General features: G+C 39.0%; 1 protein-coding gene and 1 pseudogene across 1 annotated transcript in view; one reads left to right on the top strand and one right to left on the bottom strand.

Moving 5' to 3' along the window:
- The first annotated feature begins 520 nt into the window (after positions 1–520).
- LOC134375891 (mitochondrial intermembrane space import and assembly protein 40-like) lies at positions 521–943 on the top strand (annotated as a pseudogene).
- A 12,054-nt stretch (positions 944–12,997) lies between these two features.
- The window catches only part of LOC134375890 (sorting nexin-19-like), a 49,027-nt gene continuing 37,841 nt past the window's right edge, over positions 12,998–24,183 (bottom strand). The window contains 1 exon segment of the mRNA XM_063094635.1: positions 12,998–13,127. Coding sequence (XP_062950705.1) covers positions 12,998–13,127 — 130 coding nt within the window.

Genomic DNA, 24,183 nt, shown 5'->3' with positions numbered 1-24,183 from the left:
TTCAATCAGGGTAATTAGTATACTCTCCATTATACAATGGAATCTATTTCGTGGCCTTTTACCAATTCCTCCCTTCCCTCCTCCCCCTTTCCCACCTCTGGTAAACTCCATTCTGTTTTCTTCTCTTAAAAGTTCAATGTATTGGGCTGAGCCCGTGGCGCACTCGGGAGAGTGTGGCGCTGGGAGCGCAGCGACACTCCCGCCGCGGGTTCGGATCCTATATAGGAATGGCCGGTGCACTCACTGGCTGAGCGCTTGTCACGAAAAAGACAAAAAAAAAAAAAAAAAAAAAGTTCAATATATTATTGCGATCAAGGTGTCTTTCGGGGAAATGTCGCTTCTGGCGGAGAGGCTGGAATGGGGCCGCGCAGTCGCTGAGGCAGGTGCGCAGCGGGCAGGCCCGGAGAGGGCAGTTCTGTCCGGGCCTCCAGCCGCCGCCCTGACGAGCCGAGGGAGGTCCCCGCCCCAAGCTGCGGCCGCCACCGCCGCTTCTGTGAGGTCTGAGTGCTGGGCTGCGGCCATGGCCTACTGCTGGCAGGAGGGGAAGGAGAGAATCGAGTTTGTCACCAAAGAAGACCACGAAACGCCAAGCAGTGCAGAGCTGGTGGCCGATGACCCCACGATCCATATGAGGTACATGGATTGATACTGGCAAATGGAGACATTCACTGGAACTGCCCTGCCTTGGGGGTATGGCCGGTGGCTGCTGTGGGGAACAGTTCAAGTCAGCCTTTTCCTGCTTCCACTAGAGCACGGAGGATGTCAGGGGCTCAGATTGTGGAGACCAGCTCCGGGCCATGCAGGGATGCATGCAGAAGTACCCAGACCTCCACCCCCAGGAGGACAAGGAGGAAGAGGAGGAGGAGCCGCAGAACGAGGAGAGGAAATGGCGCCCCCTGAGGCTGCTGCAACCGAAGAGGAGGAGGAGGGGTCGAGCCCATGAAAGCACAGGGCACTGGGCTCCAGTCCTTCCTCCTCAGAGTGATATGGACCTTTTGCAAAATGCCTTTCAGCCATCCCCCAAGAAAGCGCTTTCCCTCTGTTGTTCTGTGCACTGTAATGTACAAAGTAACTTATTTTGATAGTCAGGGGTCTTGGCCCCTTGACATACACACTGAAGAAAATGAGGGTTGTCTGTAATGTGTGTGTCCTGTGCAAACCTGTCAGCGAATGTAGCTGCCACTTTTGAATTCTCTTTTCTCAGATTGCCCTGAATTTTCCTTCTTTGAAATAATGTGCTGAATATTCTCAGCAGCCAAAAATCATTATACAGGAATGTTTCTTGTGAGTGAGCTAATTTATTCTGATTCATTATATCACTCTTAGTAGATTTTATACTCCTTTGGGAAAATGAAGTAGAAGTAAAATCATCTTCCTTTAAGTATGCTGGAGTGGGGCTATTCCTAATAGAAGAGGCCAGAGGGTCAGATACTTATTTCTCAAAAACCATCTTGACCTTGAGTATATGAGGGGTTACTATGCTTCATTCCTGATAGATTTTGGTTTCCTTTTGTGCATTGAACTCCAGGTTTTTTACGTCTGGAAGGTAGAGATTTGGACCCAATGATTTACATTTCCTTCGAAGTGAAAGGAAAGGCTGGTTTTACTGTTCCTTGTTATTTTGAAGGCCCTGGTTTGGCGCCTGCATTCACACTAGCTCTCAGTCTGGTCAGATGCAGTGTTTTTGAGAGATGAAGACTTAATTATTACCAGAGTAACAGCCAAGAGAGGAAACTGAATTAAGTACCCAATTAAAAGGAAACATGATTTCTATCTGAAAAAAAAAGATGTCTTTCTTTTTTTGTTTGTTTGTTTATTTATTTCTTTATTGTTTATTATTAGTTCCCACATATAAGTGAGGACATGCGGTATTTCTTTCTGTGCCTGGCTTATTTCATTTAACATAATTTTCTCTAGATTCATTCATGTTGCTGAAAATGGCAGTATTTCATTCTTTTTTTTTTACGGTAGAGTAGTATTCCATTGTATAAATATACCACATTTTCTTTATCTAGTTGTCTGATAATGGACATTTAGGTTGGTTCCAACTCTTGGCTATTGTAAATAGAGCTTCAATAAACATGGGAGTGCAGGTGTCCCTTCGACATGATGATTTCCATTCCTCTGGGTATATACCCAGCAGTGGGATTGCTGGATCATGTGGTAGTTCTATCTGTAGTTGTTTGAGGAACCTCCATACTGTTTTCCATAATGGCTGCACTAATTTAACAGCCCCACCAACAGTGTAGGAGAGTTCCCCTTTCTCCAATTCCTCACCAGCAAAGCATTTGTTATTCTCTTTTTGATAATAGCCAGTCCAGAACTGCAAAATAATACATTTCTATTCTTTAAAGCCATTAAGTTTGTTCTAATTTGTCATGGCAGCCACAGGAAATGAATACAATACCCTTCCTTTTTCTTTTAGGAAAATCTTTACTCTTTTTGTCTCTGTTGCCTCAAGCTAATTCATAATATTTACTTTGTGATTCAGTCATGTCTTCGGAAACATTTATTGAATATTTTATGTTTCAAGCATGACGTTGAGTGCTTCATAGGATTATCTTGTTTAAACTTCAGTACAGATTTATGGGCTTGTAACATTTTTATTCTCTTTGTACGTGCAGGAAACCTTAGTTAGAGAGGTTTCACGATTTTCCAGCCATCAAAGCTGGAAAGTGGAGTGATTGGGATTTGAACTTGGGATGCCTGAGTCGAGAGCTCATAGTTTCATGCTGCAGGCTTTGGTTGTGAATGAAGAGCCCTGCTCTAGCTGCCTAAAGCTTTAAAGACTTAGTCACTTCTGAAAACCAAAGTTTGCTTCTTAGGTTAGTTACTTGCTTCCCTGAACTAATCTATTGGATGTGACCTGTTTCCTGTCCCTTGTATCTGGAGCCTTCCTTGCCCAAAAGAGCTGCCATTGTCTGTGCCCCTCTTCTGGGCATCTCACCTTCTGTTTGGCTCACATCTGAGTCCCAGGCAGAAATGTCATGAAACGTTTGACATGACAGGCAAGTGTAAAGATGGTTGTAATGTGACGCACTCTGGGCATCTCTCTCCAGTTAGGTTAAGGTTATAATGTAGCAACCGGCCTCATAACCTCTCCGTGAAGTCCCTCCTCTCAACTGCACAGTGAATTATTACTTTTTGCATGAAATCCTAGGACTGATCCTCCAGTTAAAGGCTTCTGGCGATTGTATTAAAGGGTGAGGGTTAGGCTTTCTCTTCGTCTCCCTCACCTCTACTGAACTTGAATTTGAGTAAAGAAAAGCATTTGTCAAACACACTCACAGAGGTTTAATTGTGTCTAACTCGGCTGGTTAGGATTAGTTCTTAACTGGTTGTTTTCTTGGCATAAGCTTTTTATTTTTCGGTCTAAGTAGACAGGAAACTAAACAGAGCCATTAAACTTTACCACCCCTTCCCTTTGACTCTACCAGATTTGTTGGTGTATTTGTGCTGTCTAGCAGTCCTTGTCATTAACAGTCCCTTTCTGAAAGTGATACGAGATATCTGAAGACAGTCTGACAATCTCCTAAAACATTGAGGCAGAAGAGTAAAGTAGGCATCACGGCTAACGCTAGCTTTAAATTATACACACCATTTCTAACACACACACGCACACCCTATTTTTTTAAATTAAAAAATATATAGTGCATATCTAGTTGGGAATATTTATGTAAATGCTTTAAAGAATGGGCCTAAAGGTTTTTTTTTTCTGTAGCCTTTTGAGCAGTTTCTATCTTTTTCATCTGTTTTCATCTAAGCTGTACTTTAATGTCTTTTAACTGTATAGTTTTATGTGTCACCACTGATGCTAGTTGCCAGATAAGTACAGCAGAGAGCTGGCGTAGATCTTCTTTATGGGGTACATATATATACAAAGCTGCTTCTGCATTTGTTCATGTGCTCCATATTTTTGGAACCTGAAGCTGACAGGAGAAATAATAAACCAACTTTTAAAAGTAACATATTCCCAATAGGTTAAGGCATTGAAGAAATCTTGACAACCCTCTTTATTATGATGTATGGACAGCATTCATTCAGCAGCAAACATTTCTTTTGTCACTACCAAGTTCTAGGCACCCTTCTAGGCATGGGGGAATACCACCATGACTAAAATATGGGCTGTGCTTGAGACTTTTAAGGTCCTGAGAGGCAAGGCTGGGTGTAAATGAACTGAAACAAAACAATGCAATAATTTAAATCTCAGAGTGTCTTGGGAGCATCAAGGGAAAGCAACATTTTCTAGGAGCAGGGTCAGAAAAGGTTTTGGAGCATAACCAAATTCAGCAGCTTTCCAAGAAACAGAGCTCACCTAGGGAGATTCAGAGCTGGAAATAGCATTTATTCTACCTAAAAAAATAGGACAGTAAGTGGGTGACAAATTGCTCCATGTTTTTTTTTTTTCCTTAAGAAAAGGAAATATTACAAGCCACTGTGAACAGTTTTTCCTGCTTGCCAAGCTCTGCCCCTTGCTCAGGTGGGAGAACAAAACAATGAAAAGTGGCTGTGATTGCTGCCTTCAAATATTTGAGGTGCTGTCATGTGGAGAAAGAATAACTCTTGCTTGCAGGTACTCCAGAGGGTCATGGCTGGGACCCAAAGGCACCAGTTGCAAGAAAGCCGATATGAGATTTTAGGTTCACGTGAGAAAGGGTGCCATCTCCCATGGAACTGGCCACCTTGCAGGGCAGTGGACACTTCATCACCAGGAGGAATAACCAGGCTTAGGTATCTTCTAAGCCAATGGGCTCTTCATCGGATACATGCATTTGTGCTGGATTGAGGAGCACAAGGATGCTTTAGGGAAAGGTTGAGGCAGTAGGATAGAGCAGTGGTGCTTACAACAAAGGATCCCCACTTCTCCCTTGGGATCTCCAAGTGGAATAATTCTACCCTGTTATCCACTCAAACTTCTTTAAGCTGTGAGAGGGAAAGAGGTATGAATATTATCACTCCAATCCTATAGAGCAGGAAGGCTCTAAAACACAGCAAGGATACATCTGCCTTCCATCAACGTGGGAGCACAGGCTCATTTCATTATGAGATGGTGGGGGATGGCACATTCTCAGAATAAAGGGAGACAGAAGGGCAAAGCAGTGTTTATCTATAAAGTCAGATTTTACATACAGTGCCTGCTAAGGATTTAGTGCTGTGCTTCAAGTGAATAAATCCCTCCAGTGTCAGAGACATAAGACATTGTCAAGTTGCCTGTGAGGCAATGTGATCATAAAGTCTTAGAACCGAAATACCTCCAGTCACCTTGGTAAGAAAATAATCCTCTCTCAAGTGATGCTTTGAAGTTTAATGGAGTTGCTCCCCATCCAGTAAATGAAATCCAGTGTGTGCTGCTGCAGGAGCTCAGGAGGGATGCCTCCTTCTCTCTCATTCCCAGTCCTCCCCAGGATGACCCCAATTGGCTTTTATAGCCCTGTTTCCCGTAACTGTCCTACATGAAACATATGCCTCAGCCAAACTGTCTACTCAGCCTGCCTGGGAAGGCCATGGAGAAGAGTTTAAGCCAGGGCACCTGCCAAGGCGGGTTACGGAGTGCCCCCTCACTTGGATCAGCCAGGCTGGATTTGGCTAGATAGCCAGAGTTGAACTCAAATAATCAGATGTGCATCTGGCCAGGTGAGCAGGGGTAGAAGCCTAGTAGAAATGTTGTCCTAATAGTGAGACCTTGGTAATATCGCAGTGGTGTCCTTGAGGGTAAGGGGAACAGGATAAGAGGGACATGGTGGTTATTATTCTAAGGTCAGGGAAGGAGTCTCAGAGGCTGGAGCTGGGATATCAGCCAGCCCGGGGTCCATGGAAGCAGCAGGACTTACCCTCAGAGAGAGGGTTGCAGCTGAATGCCATTTCAACATGGGATCAACCTAGACAGGACTAAGTCTCATCAAGACAGCCTTCTGTGAGGAAGGGAAGGACACAACGGGTCCTGTCATTGCTATGTGCCAGATTCTTGATCCCAATCATCAGGGGGGATCTGACCTTGAGGACCCAACATTTAGGTACTATGATGGCCAGAGAGATTCTTCAGTGTGGAGCTTTGTGAAAGTGACAAGAAGATTAGTGTGACAGAGCTCACAACGTGGAATGAGAACTATCCGCAGTTCATTTTCCATTGCAGTATAGAGCAAAGGAAGTGCCACGAATTCCAAGATTGGGGTTCAGCCTCTTTTCACTGAGGAATTGATGGCAACCATTACTGTGGTTCTATCCATTTGGTTCTGACACGGTCTGGATCTCTCTTGAGTGTTACCCATATTGCCCTTAACTCAAACTATCTGTGCTAGTATAAATATTCCTTGCGGGCAGAGCTTATCTGAAAATCTGTCTTTTCCAAAGGCCAGGTTATAAGACTTGGATCATTATTAGTTGAATTCTATGGATGGAAAGCTGTACTTTCCCCAGATATATTTCTCAAAAAGCTGGCTGTGACTGACGTTTCCCTGAGGTACATTTTGACCAGTCCCTGAGGTAGATAAGGTGAGGGGCATAGGCAGGAATCAAATCAGAAAGGGTCTGAGAAACCAGGGGGAGGACGTGGCCCACTGGACCAGGGCCTGGCCCTAGCTCTAGACAGCAGGCAGGGGAAGCCTCTGAAGGCTGGCGAGCAGGGCAGTGCGTCAGTGGGGAAGCAGAGCATTGTGGGTGCATGGTGAGAACCTGCATCCCAGGAGCTGATGGGCTTGCTGTCTGGTTGGTCTCTCTTGAGGCTGGGCCATTCCATCCTCTAACAGACTAGTGGATGCCAGTAGTGTAACGCCACTGTGTCCATGGTCCATGGACCTAAGGAGATTATCCAGTGCTTGAATTTGGAGGATCAGAGTAGACATTAACAGAGCAGAGATAGACTTTGAAGGTGTAGGTGTTCTTGGTGATGGGAATGAAGTCAGTCTTATTTTAGGAAATTTGGATAAAAAGAAACCATTACATAGAGAATCAAATTTTGCCCTTAGTTTGCCTGGCAACTGATGCTTTCTGACTTGAATCTAATACAATTCTTCGGCATTCTGGAGCCTTAATATGTCTAGAAAGAGTATGTCCATGGCTGGCCCAGTGGTGAGGCGAGATGGAGAAAGTGACTTAAATGCAAAACTTGGGCCCAGATGACCTTTTATGAGGGATAAGCTTCGCGATGGGTGGAAGAACAGCAGAGAGATCCTCGAGGCATTTATTCCTCTCTTCCTGGCTGTTAGCCTAGGGTGATGTGATAGGACAGGGGCAATTGAGGTTGCAAAGTGAAGACAAATTTCTGCAAAAATTGGGAAACATACGGATGCCCTCAGTCAAAGACAATCTGATGGGGTAGGTTAAAAAAGTGGAAAGTTTCTCAGATTAACGAGTCCCTTGATTAGAAGAAAGTAGCACATTTATGAATATGTCAATAACTATAAAACTGATATTGTCTGGCCAGCTGCCCCCCCAAAACAAAAAAACCCCCAATATTGTTACCCCTGTTATGGGTGGTGTCAATGATAAAACACTCTATCCAGGAAATGGGGTCCATCATTAGGATTTGGCAAAGATTGCAGGGGATTTTTAGATTTTCTAGATCCTCTTCTGGAACAAATGGACCCTTCACAGATATCTGAATACTTGGGAGTCTTCATAAATGATCACTAAATTCTGTCACTAAGATATAAAAGATGAGATGAAACTAGCACAGCAAGAGATGGGTGGTAATAATGAGTTAGGTCTAAAATATCCCTAAAAAGAGAACATTATGTTCCAACACCCAAGAGGAAAAAAGTGTGCATTGCCTACAGCACATTAAAGGTAATTTAGTATCACATGGTAAAAGAAGAGGAATCATAAGAAATTGGTCCATGAAAATCCTTGGAGGTCATTTTAAAGAATTTATGCAATAAAGACCTCTAATGAGTTTTAAAATGGGGAATAAAGTGCCTTGCTCAGATTTGGAATTCAGGTAGCTAATCACAGAAGAAGGATTGAGAAAGGGTGATCTGCTGAGAGACTATGGAATGATACAGGCAAGAAATGAGGAATATCTGAATTAAGGCCTGGGCTGCAAGCATGCAGGTGATAAGAAAGATTCAAAAAATAGAAAGCACAATTGGCCTGCCTTGGTGATGCATGAATATGAAAAGCTTGTGAGAGGAGGAGCCAGGGATGACCACCACATTTCTGGTTTGGATGGTGGAACAATCAATTACTGTAGGAACATTAGACAGAGGAGAAGGTTTTGGGGAAGGAGGGTGGCCCATTTTTAGTCATACTGAGCATGAGGTATTGTAAGACAAGCAGGAAAGTTCTGAATGTCAGACTGGAGATTTGGATTTAGGAGGCATTAATTTATGGGTGCAGTGGAGATAATGAAAGTGGACATGCTGGCTAAGGAAAGCCTCAGGCACACCTGACAGAACACATGGGCTGACAGTGTGCAGGTATTCAGAGCTGGGAGACTCATGCCCTCTCCATGTGGTAGCTCAAGCAAGAGGCCAACCTGGAATGCATGGGGAGGTGGCATATGACTTACTTTACTCAACATGATGGTTTCCAGTTCCATACATGCTGCTGCAAATGAATCATTTTTTATAGCTGCACAGTATTCCACTTTGTATATATTACACAGGTTTTTTTTAAATTCAGCATTATTTATTTTTGTTTTGTTTTTTATTTTTTCTTAATTTTATTTTGTCGATATACAATGTGGTTGATTATTGTGGCCCATTACCGAAACCTCCGTCCCTCCTCCCTCTCCTCCCTCCCTCCCAACAATGTCCTTTCTGTTTGCTTGTCGTATCAACTTCAAGGAATTATAGTTGTTATGTCTCCCCCCGCCCCGGTTTGTGTGTGTGTGTGTGTGTGTGTGTGTGTGTGTGTGTGTGTGTGTGTGAATTTATTTATTTATTTTTAGCTCCCACCAATAAGTGAGAACATGTGGTATTTCTCTTTCTGTGCCTGACTTGTTTCACTTAATATAATTCTCTCAAGGTCCATCCATGTTGTTGCAAATGGCAGTATTTCACTCGTTTTTATAGCTGAGTAGCATTCCGTTGTGTAGATATACCATATTTTTCGTATCCACTCATCCAATGATGGACATTTGGGCTGGTTCCAACTCTTGGCTATTGTAAAGAGTGCTGTGATGAACATTGGGGAACAGGTATACCTTCGACTTGATGATTTCCATTCCTCTGGGTATATTCCCAGCAGTGGGATAGCTGGGTCATATGGCAGATCTATCTGCAATTGTTTGAGGAACCTCCATACCATTTTCCATAGAGGCTGCACCATTTTGCAGTCCCACCAACAATGTATGAGAGTTCCTTTTTCTCTGCAATCTCGCCAGCATTTATTGTATAACACAGTTTTTTTATCCACTCATTCATTAAACCGGCATTTAGATTTATTCCATCTCTTGGCTATTGTGAATAGTGCTGTGATGAACATGGAAGGCAGTGCAGGCATCTTTTTGATATATTGATTTCATTTCCTTTGGGTATATACCCAGTAGTGGGATAGCTGGATCATAAGGTAGATCTGTTTTTAGTTCTTTCAGCAGCCTCCAAACTGTTTTCCACAGTGGTTGCACCAATTCACATTCCCACCAACAATATAGGATGGGTCCCTTTTCCCTGCATGCTTGCCAGCATTTGTTATTTTCTGTCTTGTTGATAATAGCCATTCTAACTGGAATGAGATGATATCTCATTGTGGTTTTAATCTGCATTTCCCTGATGATTAGTGATGTTGAGCATTTTTTCATTTGCCCATTTTTCAGTTGGTTTATTTGTTTTTCTTGCTGTTGAGTTGTTTGAGTTCCTTATATATACTGAATATTAGCCCCTTGTCTGATGTGTGGTTGGCAAACACTTCCTCCGATTGTTTCATGAGAAACTAACACCTTTCTTTTGTTGTACCATTGCCTTTAACATGCTTTCAGTTATTTTTCAAAGTCTCATTACACCATCTATACTCACGAGTCCTCGTGTTTTCCTACAGACCTCTATCCTGGAGCTCCGTTCTCTTCCTCCAATCTCTGTGGGTCACTTCTTAGGTTGCACACATAGCAGGCATCATCAACACTCTCTGCTGCTCCCTTACACAGAATCCTCTGTTTCTTGGATCACACACTTTCCTATTCTTGGGTTATCCCTACGATAGAGTCCATTTTCAAACAATTTCCCAAGAAAGCTTGCTTGGGAGGTAACATTTTTTTCAGCCCTTACAATTTAAAAGTGTCTTTATTCTACTCTTAAATTTATCTCATCTTCCTTAGAGAATTTGATAAAATTGGAAACTATATACTTGTTTCCCCTTCAAGCTGCTCTGTTCTTCCCTGTCCCCACTACTGCCCTTGTTTTCTAAATTTCCGTTCATTCCTCAGCTCAGCTGCCAGGCTGTGCCCTCACCATTATTTAATTGAAGGCACCCTCTTAAACTTGTCAGTGGCCTCTGGTCACCTGTCCAACAGTTTTTGCTCAAGTGTTCTGTATTCTTCAGCACTGTTGGCTATCCTTTTCCCTGAAATTGTCACATCCCTTCATTTTCTTGGTTCTCCTACTTCTCTGTTCTTTTTCTACATTTTAAAGGGTGAAAATGGTAGGGAGGAGATACACTAGTTTTTGGCATGTGCATGGAAGTTGAGCAAGGCAAATCTCATGAAGAACATGGGAGTGGAGGGCAAAAGGCCTTGGTTCTAACCCTGCACCTGTCAGTATGTACAGTAAATGTTCATTTACCCAAGAGTTTAAATCTAGGCTAATTTAGCCAACAGAATTGTTCAAAAAGAATTGTTTTGAAGCTGTCCTATTTTCAAAACCACAGCATTTTGGGGCCTGCCCCGTGGCTCACTTGGGAGGGTGTGGTGCTGGTAGCGTGGAGGCCGCGGGTTCAGATCCTATATAGGGATGGCCGGTGCACTCACTAGCTGAGTGTGGTGCAGACGACACCAAGCCAAGGGTCGCGATCCCCTTACCAGTCAAAAAAACAAAAACTAAAACAAACAAACAAAAAATCCCTAGCATTTTGATAGTTGAAAAACACTTTGTGTCTATAAATGACACTTATATCTCCATTTATATATATCCATTTTCCTAATTTGGTAAATAGGAATCATTCAGGTTCAACATAGTCCTATATGTGAAAATATGATACTTTGTTCTTAGCTTGTTCTGATTTTTAAGAAAAGGTTTTCCCATAAATTACTACAGTTAGCTTTCTTTTAAAGTTTTAATTCAGGACCTAAAATAGAATACTGAGTTCCTTTTAAAATGCAAATTATATATTAAATAGGTATAATTAGATCCTTAATTAGTACTGATTGAGCATATTATAATGTTCATGTGGATTTTATGCTATTGCCTGTGTCATTTTTGAATTCATTAAGCAAATGAGTTTTTCTTTGATGTGTTTTCCTTGAAAGCATTTTCTTTTATCTGCAGTATTCTTATGAAAATGGTGGTACCAACTATTTGCTATGGTATGGAATGAAAACAGCTATACCTCTTTCAGTGTGGACGATATAATTTGAAATTATTTGGCTTCCAAAATAGATTGCTGTAAATGTACATATTTTGAGACTGAGCATTTTTACTTCAGTTAACCTTACCTCAAAACTTCTATTTTACTCACCATCCATTTTGTTTTGGCCTTTACATTACATTTATTTTTTATTTACTAGAAAAATTTGCCAAACTATTTTGAAAGTTAACAGCTAAACATAAACTCTTTAAATCTCAAAATCTGTTCCAGAAACAATCTTTTCCTAATTGCACTTGCAAATGTTTTAGCTTGCCTGTTTCCTGAATATAGTTTATTTAAAAACTAATCCTGAATTTAGCTTGTTTTTCAAATACTGTGCTTTCAGCATGAATTTTTAAAATTCTTTGTTTCATTTATTTCACTGAAGGAAACATCTGAAGTTTGAAGGAAAACGTTTCAAAAGAAAAGCTTGGCGTATGCTGGTTTGTGATATCAGTTCTATATATGTCAGTAATCGTGGTGATGACAATGTTGATGACTGATAACAGCAGGAGCGACTTCCTAGTTTTTAGGATTTTTGTGAATTTCTTTCTCCAAGGGGATCTTAAGTCACTTTAAGAAAAGAAACATATGTTACATCTTCTAGGGAAAATAATTTTTAAATGTTTGGCATAGTGCCTTGCAGAGTGTAAGTTCACCATAAATATTCACTGCTTACTTTTTTGATAGACAGGAGTCACAGAATGATTTAGGTATCTGTAGGGTATTTCAATTATCGGTTGATATGTAATGTTTTCAGTTTTCCTTTGGTGTTATAAGGAGACAAAATTACCTCAGTAAAGAGTCTTGAGTATTCCTCTTTCAGTGGAGAAATGAGAGCCATCTCAATTTTAAGAAGAAAAATAAAACTAATGTTGAATTAAATGAGAATGTACTATTTTCCAGGATTGGAAATTAGGAAATTTTCTACCTGTGCTTGTCTTCATTGTTGTCTACATCTTCATAATCATTACAGCTAACAATTATTAGCTGTTACCTCTTGCTATGTTTAGTTACTTTTCTAAGCCTCATAGTGGTTTAAGCTCATGGGCCCTGAAGTAAGGATTTCTGAATTTGAATCCTGGCTCAACTCCTAAGTAATTGTGTGATCTTGAGCAAGTTGCCTAACTTCTTGAGTCTCCATTTTCTAGTCTTTAATGATGATGAAATGATAGTACTTACCCCAAACGGTTGATGTGAGAATTAAGTAAGGTCATCACCATCACCTTAACAGCTGGCATTATTAAACATTTTCTCTGTGTCAGACAGATACTGTGCTTTATGTACATATCTTACTATCATCATATCTGCTTAATGGATGAGGAAGATGAACCTGAGAGAATTTAAGTGACTTCCCAAATCACTTAGACTTGTGCCAATTGCAAATAGTGGAAAACTTGACTTCTTGTGGCTTAAACATATAGAGACTTTGTTCTCGCATAAGAATTCTTGACGTTCGTGGCTTTTGGAGTTGCTTCAGCAGCTCGACAACATCAGCCCTTCATGCTTCAACATCAACATTAGGCTCAGGCTTCTGGGTCATGGGTGCAATAAGGCTGCTGGTTCCACAGGCACCACATCTGTGTTCAAGCTGGAGGAGAATGGGGTCGTCAGGCTTAGCTTCTTTGTCCCTTTTATCAGGGAAACAAAAGCTTTTTAGAAACCCCTCCCAGACTTCAGTTCACATTTCAGACCTGTATAACAGGACGACTCCCTCACTGCAGCTAAGGCTCCGAAAACCAGCACTGAACTTTTTCTTTGTGGAGTGTTGCAGGGAAGAAGGGGATTGAGAATAACTCTTGTGTTAGGTAGCCAGTGAGCTCTGCCCCTTTGCCTGAGCTCCAACAACTGTTAAATGGCAAAGCTGGGATTCTAACCTAGGTGCATCTCCCTCCAAAGACATAATTCTCCAATTCTGCTTCTCAAAGAATAAAGACATTCATATTATAAACCTTTCAAATGAACATTATCTACCATCTACATAGGCACAGTTTTTCTTCTTGAAATTTTGTATTTTTCAGGATAAAAAGTTATGGACCCTTTTTGGCTGACTGAATTTTGAAGGAATAGGTTATGTGTTCCTTCCTGTCTTCAAATAAAAGTATAAAACAAAAGAAAAAATTAGTGACTCAATACTTTTTATATTAGAAATGACTACTAAGATATGTTTGTTTCAGGGAATTTCTGAGAACAATTTTTAACTTTTTATGGTGAAAAAACCGTAATACATAATCAAAGTAATGAGTTTTTGCCTTTTTCCATTCTAATTTTCATGTTTTAACTCATATCAAATGAGTTTGCTGTATGCTCATTTCTTAAGGGGTGATTATCCACAGATTTCATTTTCTGGAAAATAAAATTATGTCACAATTCTTGGAAACTGCATATTTATTTATTTGTTTTGTTTTCTCAGAGACAGGAATGGGCTGAAGAATGGGTGAAATTAAGGTCAGAGTCCAAATTTTCTATTTGGTACTCAAACATATAACCAAAGATTATTCTTCTATTTTGTCTTTTATTTACATATTTATTTGAGGTAAATTGTATTGAATTTTGTAGAGAAAAGAAGGATAAATACAGTAACATTCTAAGTTGGACAACAGTAATGTTCTCAGTTAGACAACATTATCCACACTTTTTGTGCAAGGAGACAGACCTAGAGAAATTGTGAAATTTATTCAGTAAGCTGGTACATGGCAGAGTTTGTATTGAAGCCTGACCCAGTCCACAGTGCGTCGTGAGGATAACATCTTGAACAGTCTGTTCACTTAGGACAGATTCTGATCTTTGTAATTCTTGAAAAATATTTAAATCCCATGCTTATTAGGAAAGAAAGCATACCTCTAAGTATTACCTTTTTTATTTCAACAACTTTTTTTCACAATAATCCTTTGTAAAAGAATTTAAAAACATTAAGCAGAAGCCATAGTTTACCTTAGCCCACACTTTATTTCTCTTTTACTAAATCACTTTATCAGTGATGTTATCAAGTAATATTCAGCTAGGTTCAGCTAAATACAGCCTACTGTTACCCAATAAGCTGTCAGTAACTAATACATAGGTGTTATGTTGACATTTCTAGGATGAATTTCAAAGTACCGTGTATATTTTTAACTAATTACATTGCGATGTAGTCTATCTACATTTCTGTGTGTATAGCTGTATTTTCAGGTTCATTTTTTTAAAATTGGATAATTAGCCAAGCAAATATTTATAGTTGCATTTTTATAAGAAAAAGAAAAGTAGGAAAAAAAAGTATTTATATATTTATCGTAAAATATCAAATACTGGGCCGAGCCCGTGGCGCACTTGGTAGAGTGCTGCGCTGGCAGCGCGGCGACGCTCCCGCCGCGGGTTCGGATCCTATATAGGACTGACCGGCGTACTCACCAGCTGAGTGCCGGTCACGAAAAAACGACAAAAAAAAAAAAAAAAAAAAATATCAAATACTGTGTTCTTTTACATTAACATTTTATGATTTACTGAAAATGCATAAATTTCAATTGATGTAAGTATTCTTTTTTCTATATACTCTTTTGTTTATTTTAAAAATATATTTTATTGACCAAACCAAACCTATTTAATTTCATTTGTCTCTTCATTTTAGATTAAACCTTAAAATCATTTATTTATCCTACATACTGATCACTCTGATGTCAAAGTTAATATTCTTAAGTGATGAAGTCAAATTAATAAAATTGTATTTAACATTAATTTTTTTGTTTCAACTTGATAAAGTAATGCATTTTCGTAAAGAAGCTATAGGAAATTCCTTAAATATTTACATTTAAAAATTTTATTACTCCATGAGTCATTTTGTTGCATTTCCTTCCAGTCTTTTCAGCTAGACACAGATTTTTGTTTTGTTGGTATATGGTTTTAATTGTACTCTATAATTTTGAATATTGAGCTTTTCACTTAATTTTATAGCATAGCATTTTTTTGTTGTGAAGGATGCATTGTATAGCATTGAGTATATCATAATTTCTTCAGGCATTCCTTTTATTAGACAGGTTGTTTCTACTTTTACACTCTCATAAATGACACAGCTGTGAATATCTTTGTCAATAAGACTTCTAGGATTATGTTCTTAGGAAATATTAAGTGAAGTAACTAGGCTTAAAGGTTATTAACATTTTTCAAGCTTATGTAAACAGATTGAACATTTCATCTATTTATTTAATAGTATTTCCTTTTTTGTAAATTGTCAGTTTCTTAGTTTCTTTACTGGAATTATAGTGTCTTACTGTTCTATGTACACGAGCTCTTGATATTAAAATTCCTCATCCTTTTAAAAAAAAATACCATTTTAATCAAAAGTAAATCAAGCTGATTGCAAAATATAAGTACATATAAATTAAAGGAAGAAAATAAAGATCACCTAGTGAAAACATTTTTTCTTTTTTTGTGACCAGTAAGGGGATCGCAACCCTTGGCTTGGTGTCGCCTGCACTGCGCTCAGCCAGTGAGTGCACCTGCCATCCCTGTATAGGATCCGACCCCGCGGTGGGAGCGCCGCACTCTCCCAAGTGAACCACGGGGCCAGCCCTAGTGAAAACATTTTAATATATATGTAAAAAAAGATTCTTAACAAAAAAACGTGTATTTTTGAGTACTATTTTATAACTAGGTTCTCCCCCCACCTCCGCCAAACCTTCCCCCCACCCCATAGACAGAGATCAGGGCCATTTAACTATATCATAAAAAAAATTGTTAAAGACCGCCTAGCATTCCATTAGTATAATTTATTTAACTAGTGCCCTGTTGATATATATTGATATTGTTACCGGTTTTCAGCATATAAACAGCACTTTGGTGACAATTCTGTGTATAAATCTTGGTGTGATTATCTAGTTATTTCCTTGGGATAAATTCTCTGAAGTTGGAGAACTGGAAAGTATAACATTCTTTTAGGATTTATTCATATTTCCAAAGTGCCACAAAGTAACTGGTTTCTCTCCAATACTATGTGGTATCAGTTCATTTTCCATCTTACCAATCTAATAGACAAAAATATTATGTTGTTTTAATTCACATTTTTGATGACTACCAATGCTGAACATTTTGCCATTTATTTATTTCTTAAGTGAGTTTTGTATTCCAGTTTCCTTGGCCTGTTCTAGTTGCTTATTAGTCTTTTAGATTTATCACTTTCTTGTTTATAACCTTTGTTGTCACTGTTAAAATTACTTCAGTTTATTGTTAGTTACTTTTGCCATACAGAATTTTTATATTATATGATCAATTCTACAATTTTTTTTATAGTTTCTAGCTCAAATGTCATATTTAGAAAGGCCATTGCTACCATGAAAATATTGGCTTATGTTTCTTTCCAGTATTTTATATTTTTATATTTCATTCTTAATTTATTTTAAACTATTTAAAATTTATTTTGGAATTAAGTCAGGACTCCGATTGCTCTTCCCCCCCCAAAATAATAATAATAATTGCTAATTAATATTCATTCATAGCTCTTATTATCTTATTTTGTTTGTAAAACAAATATTTCTGTGCATTTTAACTGATTCTGCCTCTTTGTAATTGCTATATGATGCTTGTGATGTATTTGTCATTGCCTGCCCATATCCAAAGTTAGTTTTGGCTGTTTATATTGTCATCATTTCTTCTGAGATATATCTTAGATAAACTGTGCATCACAATCTTCAGGGTATTCTTAGTTTATTTTTTTAGTGAAGTAAAACAGGAAATATTAGAATGTACTGCACATAGCAAGACTAGTTACACTGTATTGCTTTTTGGGAAACTTATTAACAGTTGTGTGTGTATGTAGAAAGAAGTCTTTTTGTGCAGGTGCTTGATGTAAACTGTGTTTCTTACTTTGGGATACGGTCAGAAAAATTTATCAGCCATGGTTGTCCAGAGATTGTAATGGTGAAGCTAAAGATAATTATGGAAGATTGTAACCACTACTAGCAAGAAAAGACAAAATGTCTGATGCAGAAATGTGATAAAAGTTCAGATTTCTGTGTACCACCAACTGTGTCTTCTTGGGATCTTTACTTTCTTTTTCAATTCCTAGTCACACTTTTCCCTTGGCTTCTTGTCTACCTGCTGCTGTTCCCAAAGTTCTGGACTCTCTTCTTGGCAGAAGCACCTATGGGAGTTAGTTATGGTTGACCAAACTCTCCTCTAATCTCCGCTTCATACTTACTAATCACAGACACTAACTTGCCCCAGTCTTCTTACATAGGAAGCGCACAAATAAATAGAAGCAGAGCCCCTTGCCCTCCAGAATATACAGTGTATTACACAGTTTATAAAGTTGTTGTTCCCCAAATTGCTTACCATAAATAGTTATTTGGACAATAACTAATATATTTACCGTATGATTGTAGAAGCTGCTTTCATTTTCTGTTCCAAACTGGTATACTGAGGGCTGGCCAGTTAGCTTACTTGGATAGAGCATGGTGCTGATAACACCAAGATCAAGGGTTTGGATCCCTGTACTGTAGCCACCAAAACAAATAAAAGATTCCAAACCAATATACTGCACTTACTTTGCTCTGTTGAATACATGTCAATTTTCTACTGTAAAAATATCTTTTTTCCTTCTAGTGACAGAAAGTATTATAGACATCACCTGTTGATAGATTCTAATTTTAGTTTTTGAGAAAATTCAATTTGTCCTCCTATTTAAGATTTTCCAGTGTTGTTAAATGTTTGACATATATCTGTAGCCCATCTGTAATATTTTGATATGATTTAAATACTAAAGGGAATATTTACTACACTGTAACTTTTTAAAATAGCAATTTAAAGCTATTTTTCTGTGTTCTGAGCTCTGATTCTGAGTTTCATGAATTCATAGTATGTGATTTTTAAAAAACATTATCAATACTTGGGTTTTTTTCTTCAGTTACTTACAGGCAGAAATTAAGGAATTTGTGTTCATGATCTGATTAATTGTTATGATTTTAAAAGCAGGAATTTTCCGATGGGTGGGAATGTAAAATGGTACAACTACTTCGGAAAACAGTTTGGCAGTCCCTAATGTGCTTAAACAGTTATCATATGACCCAATAATTCCACTCCTAGGTGTATCCCCAAGAGAAATGAAATCATATGTCCACTCAAAGACTTGTGCACACATGTTCAAAACAGCATTATTCATGGTAATCAAAAGGTGGAGACAATCCAAATGTCCATCAACTGATGGGTTGGTAAACAAATGTGGTGTGTCCTTAACAGTGGAATTTCTTCAGCCATAAAAAGGAATAAAAATACTGTGACTTGGTACAACATGGCTGAATTTTGAAAACATTATGCCAAGTGAAAGAAGCTGGTCACAAAGGACTTCATGTTGTATGATCCCATTTACATGAAATGTCCAGAATAGGCAAGTATGTACAGCAGGAAGTAGGTTGCTGTTGGCCTAGGATGGGAGGATGGGGGGCAGGAGGGGTACTTAAGGGAGTAATGGCTAAGGGATTCAGTTTCTTTTGGGGGTGATATAAATATTAAAAATTTGTGATGATGGATGTACAAGTGTATTTAGTGAATATAGTAAAAACCATTGAATTGTTTACTTTAAGGTGGTGAATTATAATTTGTGAATTATATTTCAATTTTAAAAAACTTTTCTGTAAGAAAGCAGCATGACAAGAGAATCAAAAGACTTAATTTCTTTCCATTATGTTTCGTGAACTTGAGTAAGTCATGCACCCTCTTTGATCCTCAGTCCCTATTGTCTGGTTGGTCTTTAAGAGCCTCCCCAACCTCTAAAATCTATGTAAAATCGTAGCACTTTGAAATATATTTAAGTCAAAATATTTTGTAGAAAATGATCTGATTAACTGTCAACAACTATGCGTTTAGACCCACTGATTGCTCTTATTCACTGGTTTCCCAAATTGCAGCCATGCTGATTTAGTAGTACTAATCCTGCTGCCCTCCTCTCCCTATCATGGCTTCTATTGGAAAGTCCATTGTTTGTTTCTATTAAAGGCAGCATTTCCCCAAAGTTACTGTACAGTGCAGTTTACCTCATTTCTTAGCTCAAACAATACATGTGGTGCCACTGAGTCTACTGTCAAATAGCCTTAGTTACTCCTTTATAAAACATGCTAAGAGTAGCCCTTGTCATTGCAATGTTAGTCAGAGTCTCTTGACAAATAACCACTGACTTTATTTACAGCAATGTATGTTTTGGATTTATAACATTTTATCTCTTAGAGACATAGTATATTATTTGCCTGGTTACTTTATAATTGGGATTGTTTCATGCCACCCACTGCAGGTTGTTCTGCCTGGTTATTCTAACCACAAATTAAGGAGTTATTTTTCTGTGGTTTGGTAATACACAAGGATTATATTCCAAGAGTTGCTGGAGCCCAAGTTCTATAAACAGTTTTTTTGGAAGTTTTTGTCTAACAGACTGACTACATTGTTTATACTCAAGATATTAGAGGTCAGAATTTACATGAGCAAAACGTAACTTGCTGATAATAAAATTGTTGAATTATTGTCTATAAAATGTCAAATAAAGAATTTATCAAGTGCCCTCTGTAGTGGTGTGTGGCAGCAGCCTTTTCAGTTGGACAGAATTGCTAAGGAATTTTCTACACTTAGAGCAGTGACTGTTTATGCTTTTGGGGGTTACTTGAGAATACGAGGGTACTTCAAAAACTTGATGGAAAGATTCATATTATCTTTTTTTTTGGTGGCTGGCTGGTGTGGGGATCCTAAAAGATTCATATTATCTTTTAACTCTATTTTCCACCAAACTTTTTGTAGTATCCTCGCACAGTGAAAGCACACTGTCTAGGAAAATTTATATATGTATGTACATACATGCATTTTACATACAGTATTAGGGGGTTCACAGATTTCCCCCAACACGCCTATTAACTATTAGGCATCCGTGAACCTAGGTTAAATACCCGTAATCTGGAGGTCTGATGATGTGGAAGCAAGATAGATTTTATCTTCTGGAGTCACTAATGGTGATAATTCGCAGGTGGAGCCATATGCTTATGGCAGTGGGTAAAGTGTGCAAAGTGTTGCTGAACTTGTTGGAATATAGAGGTGGTTCACATGACAGGCATTACAGGAATGGCATTACATGTGACTGGCTCTTTTGTTCACTGCTGTATCCAGGCATGTATAATAATAGGTGCTCAGTAAATATTTGTTTAATGAGTGGGTCCAAGGAGAAATGTATTCTGCAGAAGAGCTGACTCCTGTTACCAGTTACTATACCTTGTTTCAAGCATTTCTTAATAACTGATATTTCAGAAACAAAATAGGAAAAATCGGTAAGAGTGCATTTAGTAATGATGTGACATTACAGAAGATGCTCACTTTGCATCTGAGCACAGATTTAGTTTTCCCATTTACTTTTCACCTTGTATAACCATAATTTGTTTTCCATTTGTTGCAGATGAACAGGTTTTTCTATTACTGTCTTTTCCATTTCAGGTGTTACTTTAGTAATTAGAGAAAAGGCAGGATTCATAAAATGTTTTGTACTGTTTCTTACTGAAAGCCTACAGGATTTCTTGAATTATAAAAATTCTGGCTTTGTAATGGAAATTTTGTTCTGTAAATTTCTTTGTAGATTTTTCAGTTCGTTCTCTATACATTTTTTAATAGCCCAAAATGAGGCTCAGTATTTTCTTTCTTCTTTGAATTTGAATAGATACCTGAGATATCCAGATTGTTTCTTCCTTTCTAGCGAATGACTTAAGAAGGCAATCTAAGTCCTTTTCACATAAATGACTTTTTGTTCCTAAATAGGTTTAGGTCTTCATCCTCAGCCATCTTCTGAGAAGGAAATGAAAAAAAAATTGCGTTGTCAAATTATTTATTTATTTTTGTGCCACAACTAAGAAGGTGAATTCTTAAATCGATTGGCTTAATATAATACTGGTTCATAGTCTAAAGGACAGGAATAACTTTTAAACAGGAAGCTAATATTTAAGGACCACTTGCTAGGGTCCAGACAAATGCTTTATGTGCATTAACTCATTAACCCTTAAAATTATGTTGGGGCTGACCCCGTGGCTCACTCGGGAGAGTGCGGCTGCGCTCCAGCCATGGGTTCGGATCCTATATAGGGATGGCCCATGTGCTCACTGGCTGAGAGCGGTGCGGACGACACCAAGCCAAGGGTTGCAATCCCCTTACTGGTCACAAAAAAGAAAAAAAAATATGTTGGATACACGCTATTATTATTCACATTTTACAGTGAAGGCAACTAAGGGCACAGAGAGGTTGAATTACTTGTCCAAGGCCCTGTGTTACTCACTTATTCATTAGCAATTTGCAGAGCTTAGATTCAAACATTGGCAGTCTGGTTACAGAGCCTGTGCTCTTAACTACCACAGTAGACTTCCTCTTAAACTCTATAATCGAGATTGAATAAATGATAGAGGCAGTCAAGGAGGGTTTCACAGAGGAGGTGACAATTGAACTGATTCTTAAAGAATGAGTAGAAGTTCCTTAAGTAGAGAGGGGAGAAAGCATATATATATAGATGCCCAGCAGTCTGGAAGGGCATAGTGTGTTGTGAGAAAGGTTGAGAAGAAGAAACTGGAGGGGATGAGACAAGAATGAGATAGGTTGGAAACAGATTGTGAATTGACCTGTGTTCCATTCAGGGAGCCTGGACATCGTATTGTAGAGCATTGGTTCTGTAACACAGCTGTGGCTTCTGCCAGTTCCTGCTCCATGCACGCAGCAGTTGCAGCCTTAAAGTGGCTGCAGCCCGAAACACTCCAAGCAGTTTTTCTTTCTCTTATCGTGGTTTTTCCCGCCTTCATAAACTCCGTAGGTCTCTCTTCCTCTTCCCCTAAGCTCCAGCGGCCCCAGCTTGGCTGATGTTACATTTTTATCGTTGTAAATTGGTTGATTTGTGGGAGAGAGTGACGCTGGGGACCGTCTATTCCGCCATCTTGACCGGAACTCCACACAGATCCAAATATTGATGCTGAGTTGATTACCTTAGAATCAAGTGGGGAGTTTGTTTAAAAGGCAAATTCCTAAGCCCCACACTGTAGAAGATTCTGATTCAGAAAGTCTAGGATGAGGGCCAGGAATCTAGATGGTTCTGATGTATAGGCATGTTTGAGACCTTTGCTATAGGCTGTGAGGAACTTAGTAAAGCAGGGGCATGATAAAGACAGGATTTTGCTTTTAAATGGAAATTATGGTGATTGAAGCTCGTACAAAATATATTGGCAATTTGGAGGCAGGGAGATCAATTAGGAGGCTGTTGCAAAAATCTAGAAAAGATAATAAAATCTTGAATTAAGCCTGTGGCATTGTTGATGGTGCAAGGGACTGGTTCAAAAGTAATTCAGAGTAAGAATCCATAGGAGAATAAGCAGGAAGGAGATAGGGAAGAGATAAAGGATTATGTTAGGATTGGTGCATAATCATGCTTTACCTGAGAAAAGAGCAAAATCATCTTGCCATACTAACTTTAACTTATTTACATCTGTGCATTCAAGATAATATAAACAGTATGTATCCAATTATATGAGAGTTAGAATTGGCAACTCAAAGGTGACCTGTCAGCTTCTTGAGGCAGCTCTGGCCACACATTTCTCTGCTGTACAGTCTTCTGCTACTTGAGAAAATCCACCTTCCATCCCTTCGCCCAAGGCCAAATGGCATTCTGTCTCCTACCTGAAGCCCAGGCAATGCCCTCCACCTTGGTTATCCCACATGACACCTGCCTGCTAGGCACAAGAGGTACAAGGATTCCATCAGAGAGCATGTGTTGCTTGCTGATATGCCTGTGCTGTTTCCTGCTTGCAGCAGCACCTTTAGCTACCGTTTGCCACAAAGTGGCAGTCTGTGGGCAGTCATGTTGAAACTATGTCGCCTTTTCTACCTGGCCACAACTGATTAGATCAGAGTAGACACCCGAACCAAGCTGGAAGCACCCCCTGGAGCTGGAAATTGGGAAGAAGAAAAAGAGAATTAGTCTTTTCACAAGTTGAGGGCTTTCACTTGTACATTCAAGGGCTTTGAGTAACCAGTTTATATGCCATGCAGACTGGAGAACAGAGAAAGCTGATCCAAGGAAAGAAGAATCACAGAATCACACAGACATGTAGAGAGAAGAGAGGTCAGAAGAGAGAGAGAGAAAGAGATCACACTGCCTGTGTCTCTCATGGCTTTTCAATGTCTGGGAGCCAAGAGTCAGTGCCCACACACCAGCACTTCCTGCTCTCGTTCTCTTTCTTGCCTGTAGTCAAAGATATGCTGCCGGGATTTGCTACCAGGCATACCAGGCCTACCGTTTTTGAAAAGTGTTTGATGTTTAGACAGCATACTTGTATGTAATGATTTAAAATACAGGTCAGGGCTTCATGTTTTTGGTCCAGCTTAGGCCTTTGGATTGAAAACTACCAGAATTAGCATTTTAGAGTGGGATGTGTTCTAACACAATTTTTTTTTTTTTTGGTACAAAAATGTTTATAATAGCATTACTCATAAAATCCAGAAATGTGAAACAACCCAAATGTCTATCAACTGATGAATGAAAATGTGGTATATTCATACAATGGAATTCTGTTACATGAATGGACATTGAAAATATCATGCTAAGTGAGAGAAGCCACTCTCCATGCTTGTAGTCACAAAAGACTACATGATTCGATGTGTATGAAATGTCAAGAATAGGCAAATATATAGATAGAATCCGAAAGTAGAGTAGTC

Source organism: Cynocephalus volans, chromosome 4 (genome assembly GCF_027409185.1).
Source record: "Cynocephalus volans isolate mCynVol1 chromosome 4, mCynVol1.pri, whole genome shotgun sequence".
Classification (NCBI taxonomy): Eukaryota; Metazoa; Chordata; class Mammalia; order Dermoptera; family Cynocephalidae; genus Cynocephalus; species Cynocephalus volans.
The sequence above is the reverse complement of the archived record's forward strand: the minus strand, read 5'-3'. Positions and strand labels throughout refer to the sequence as shown.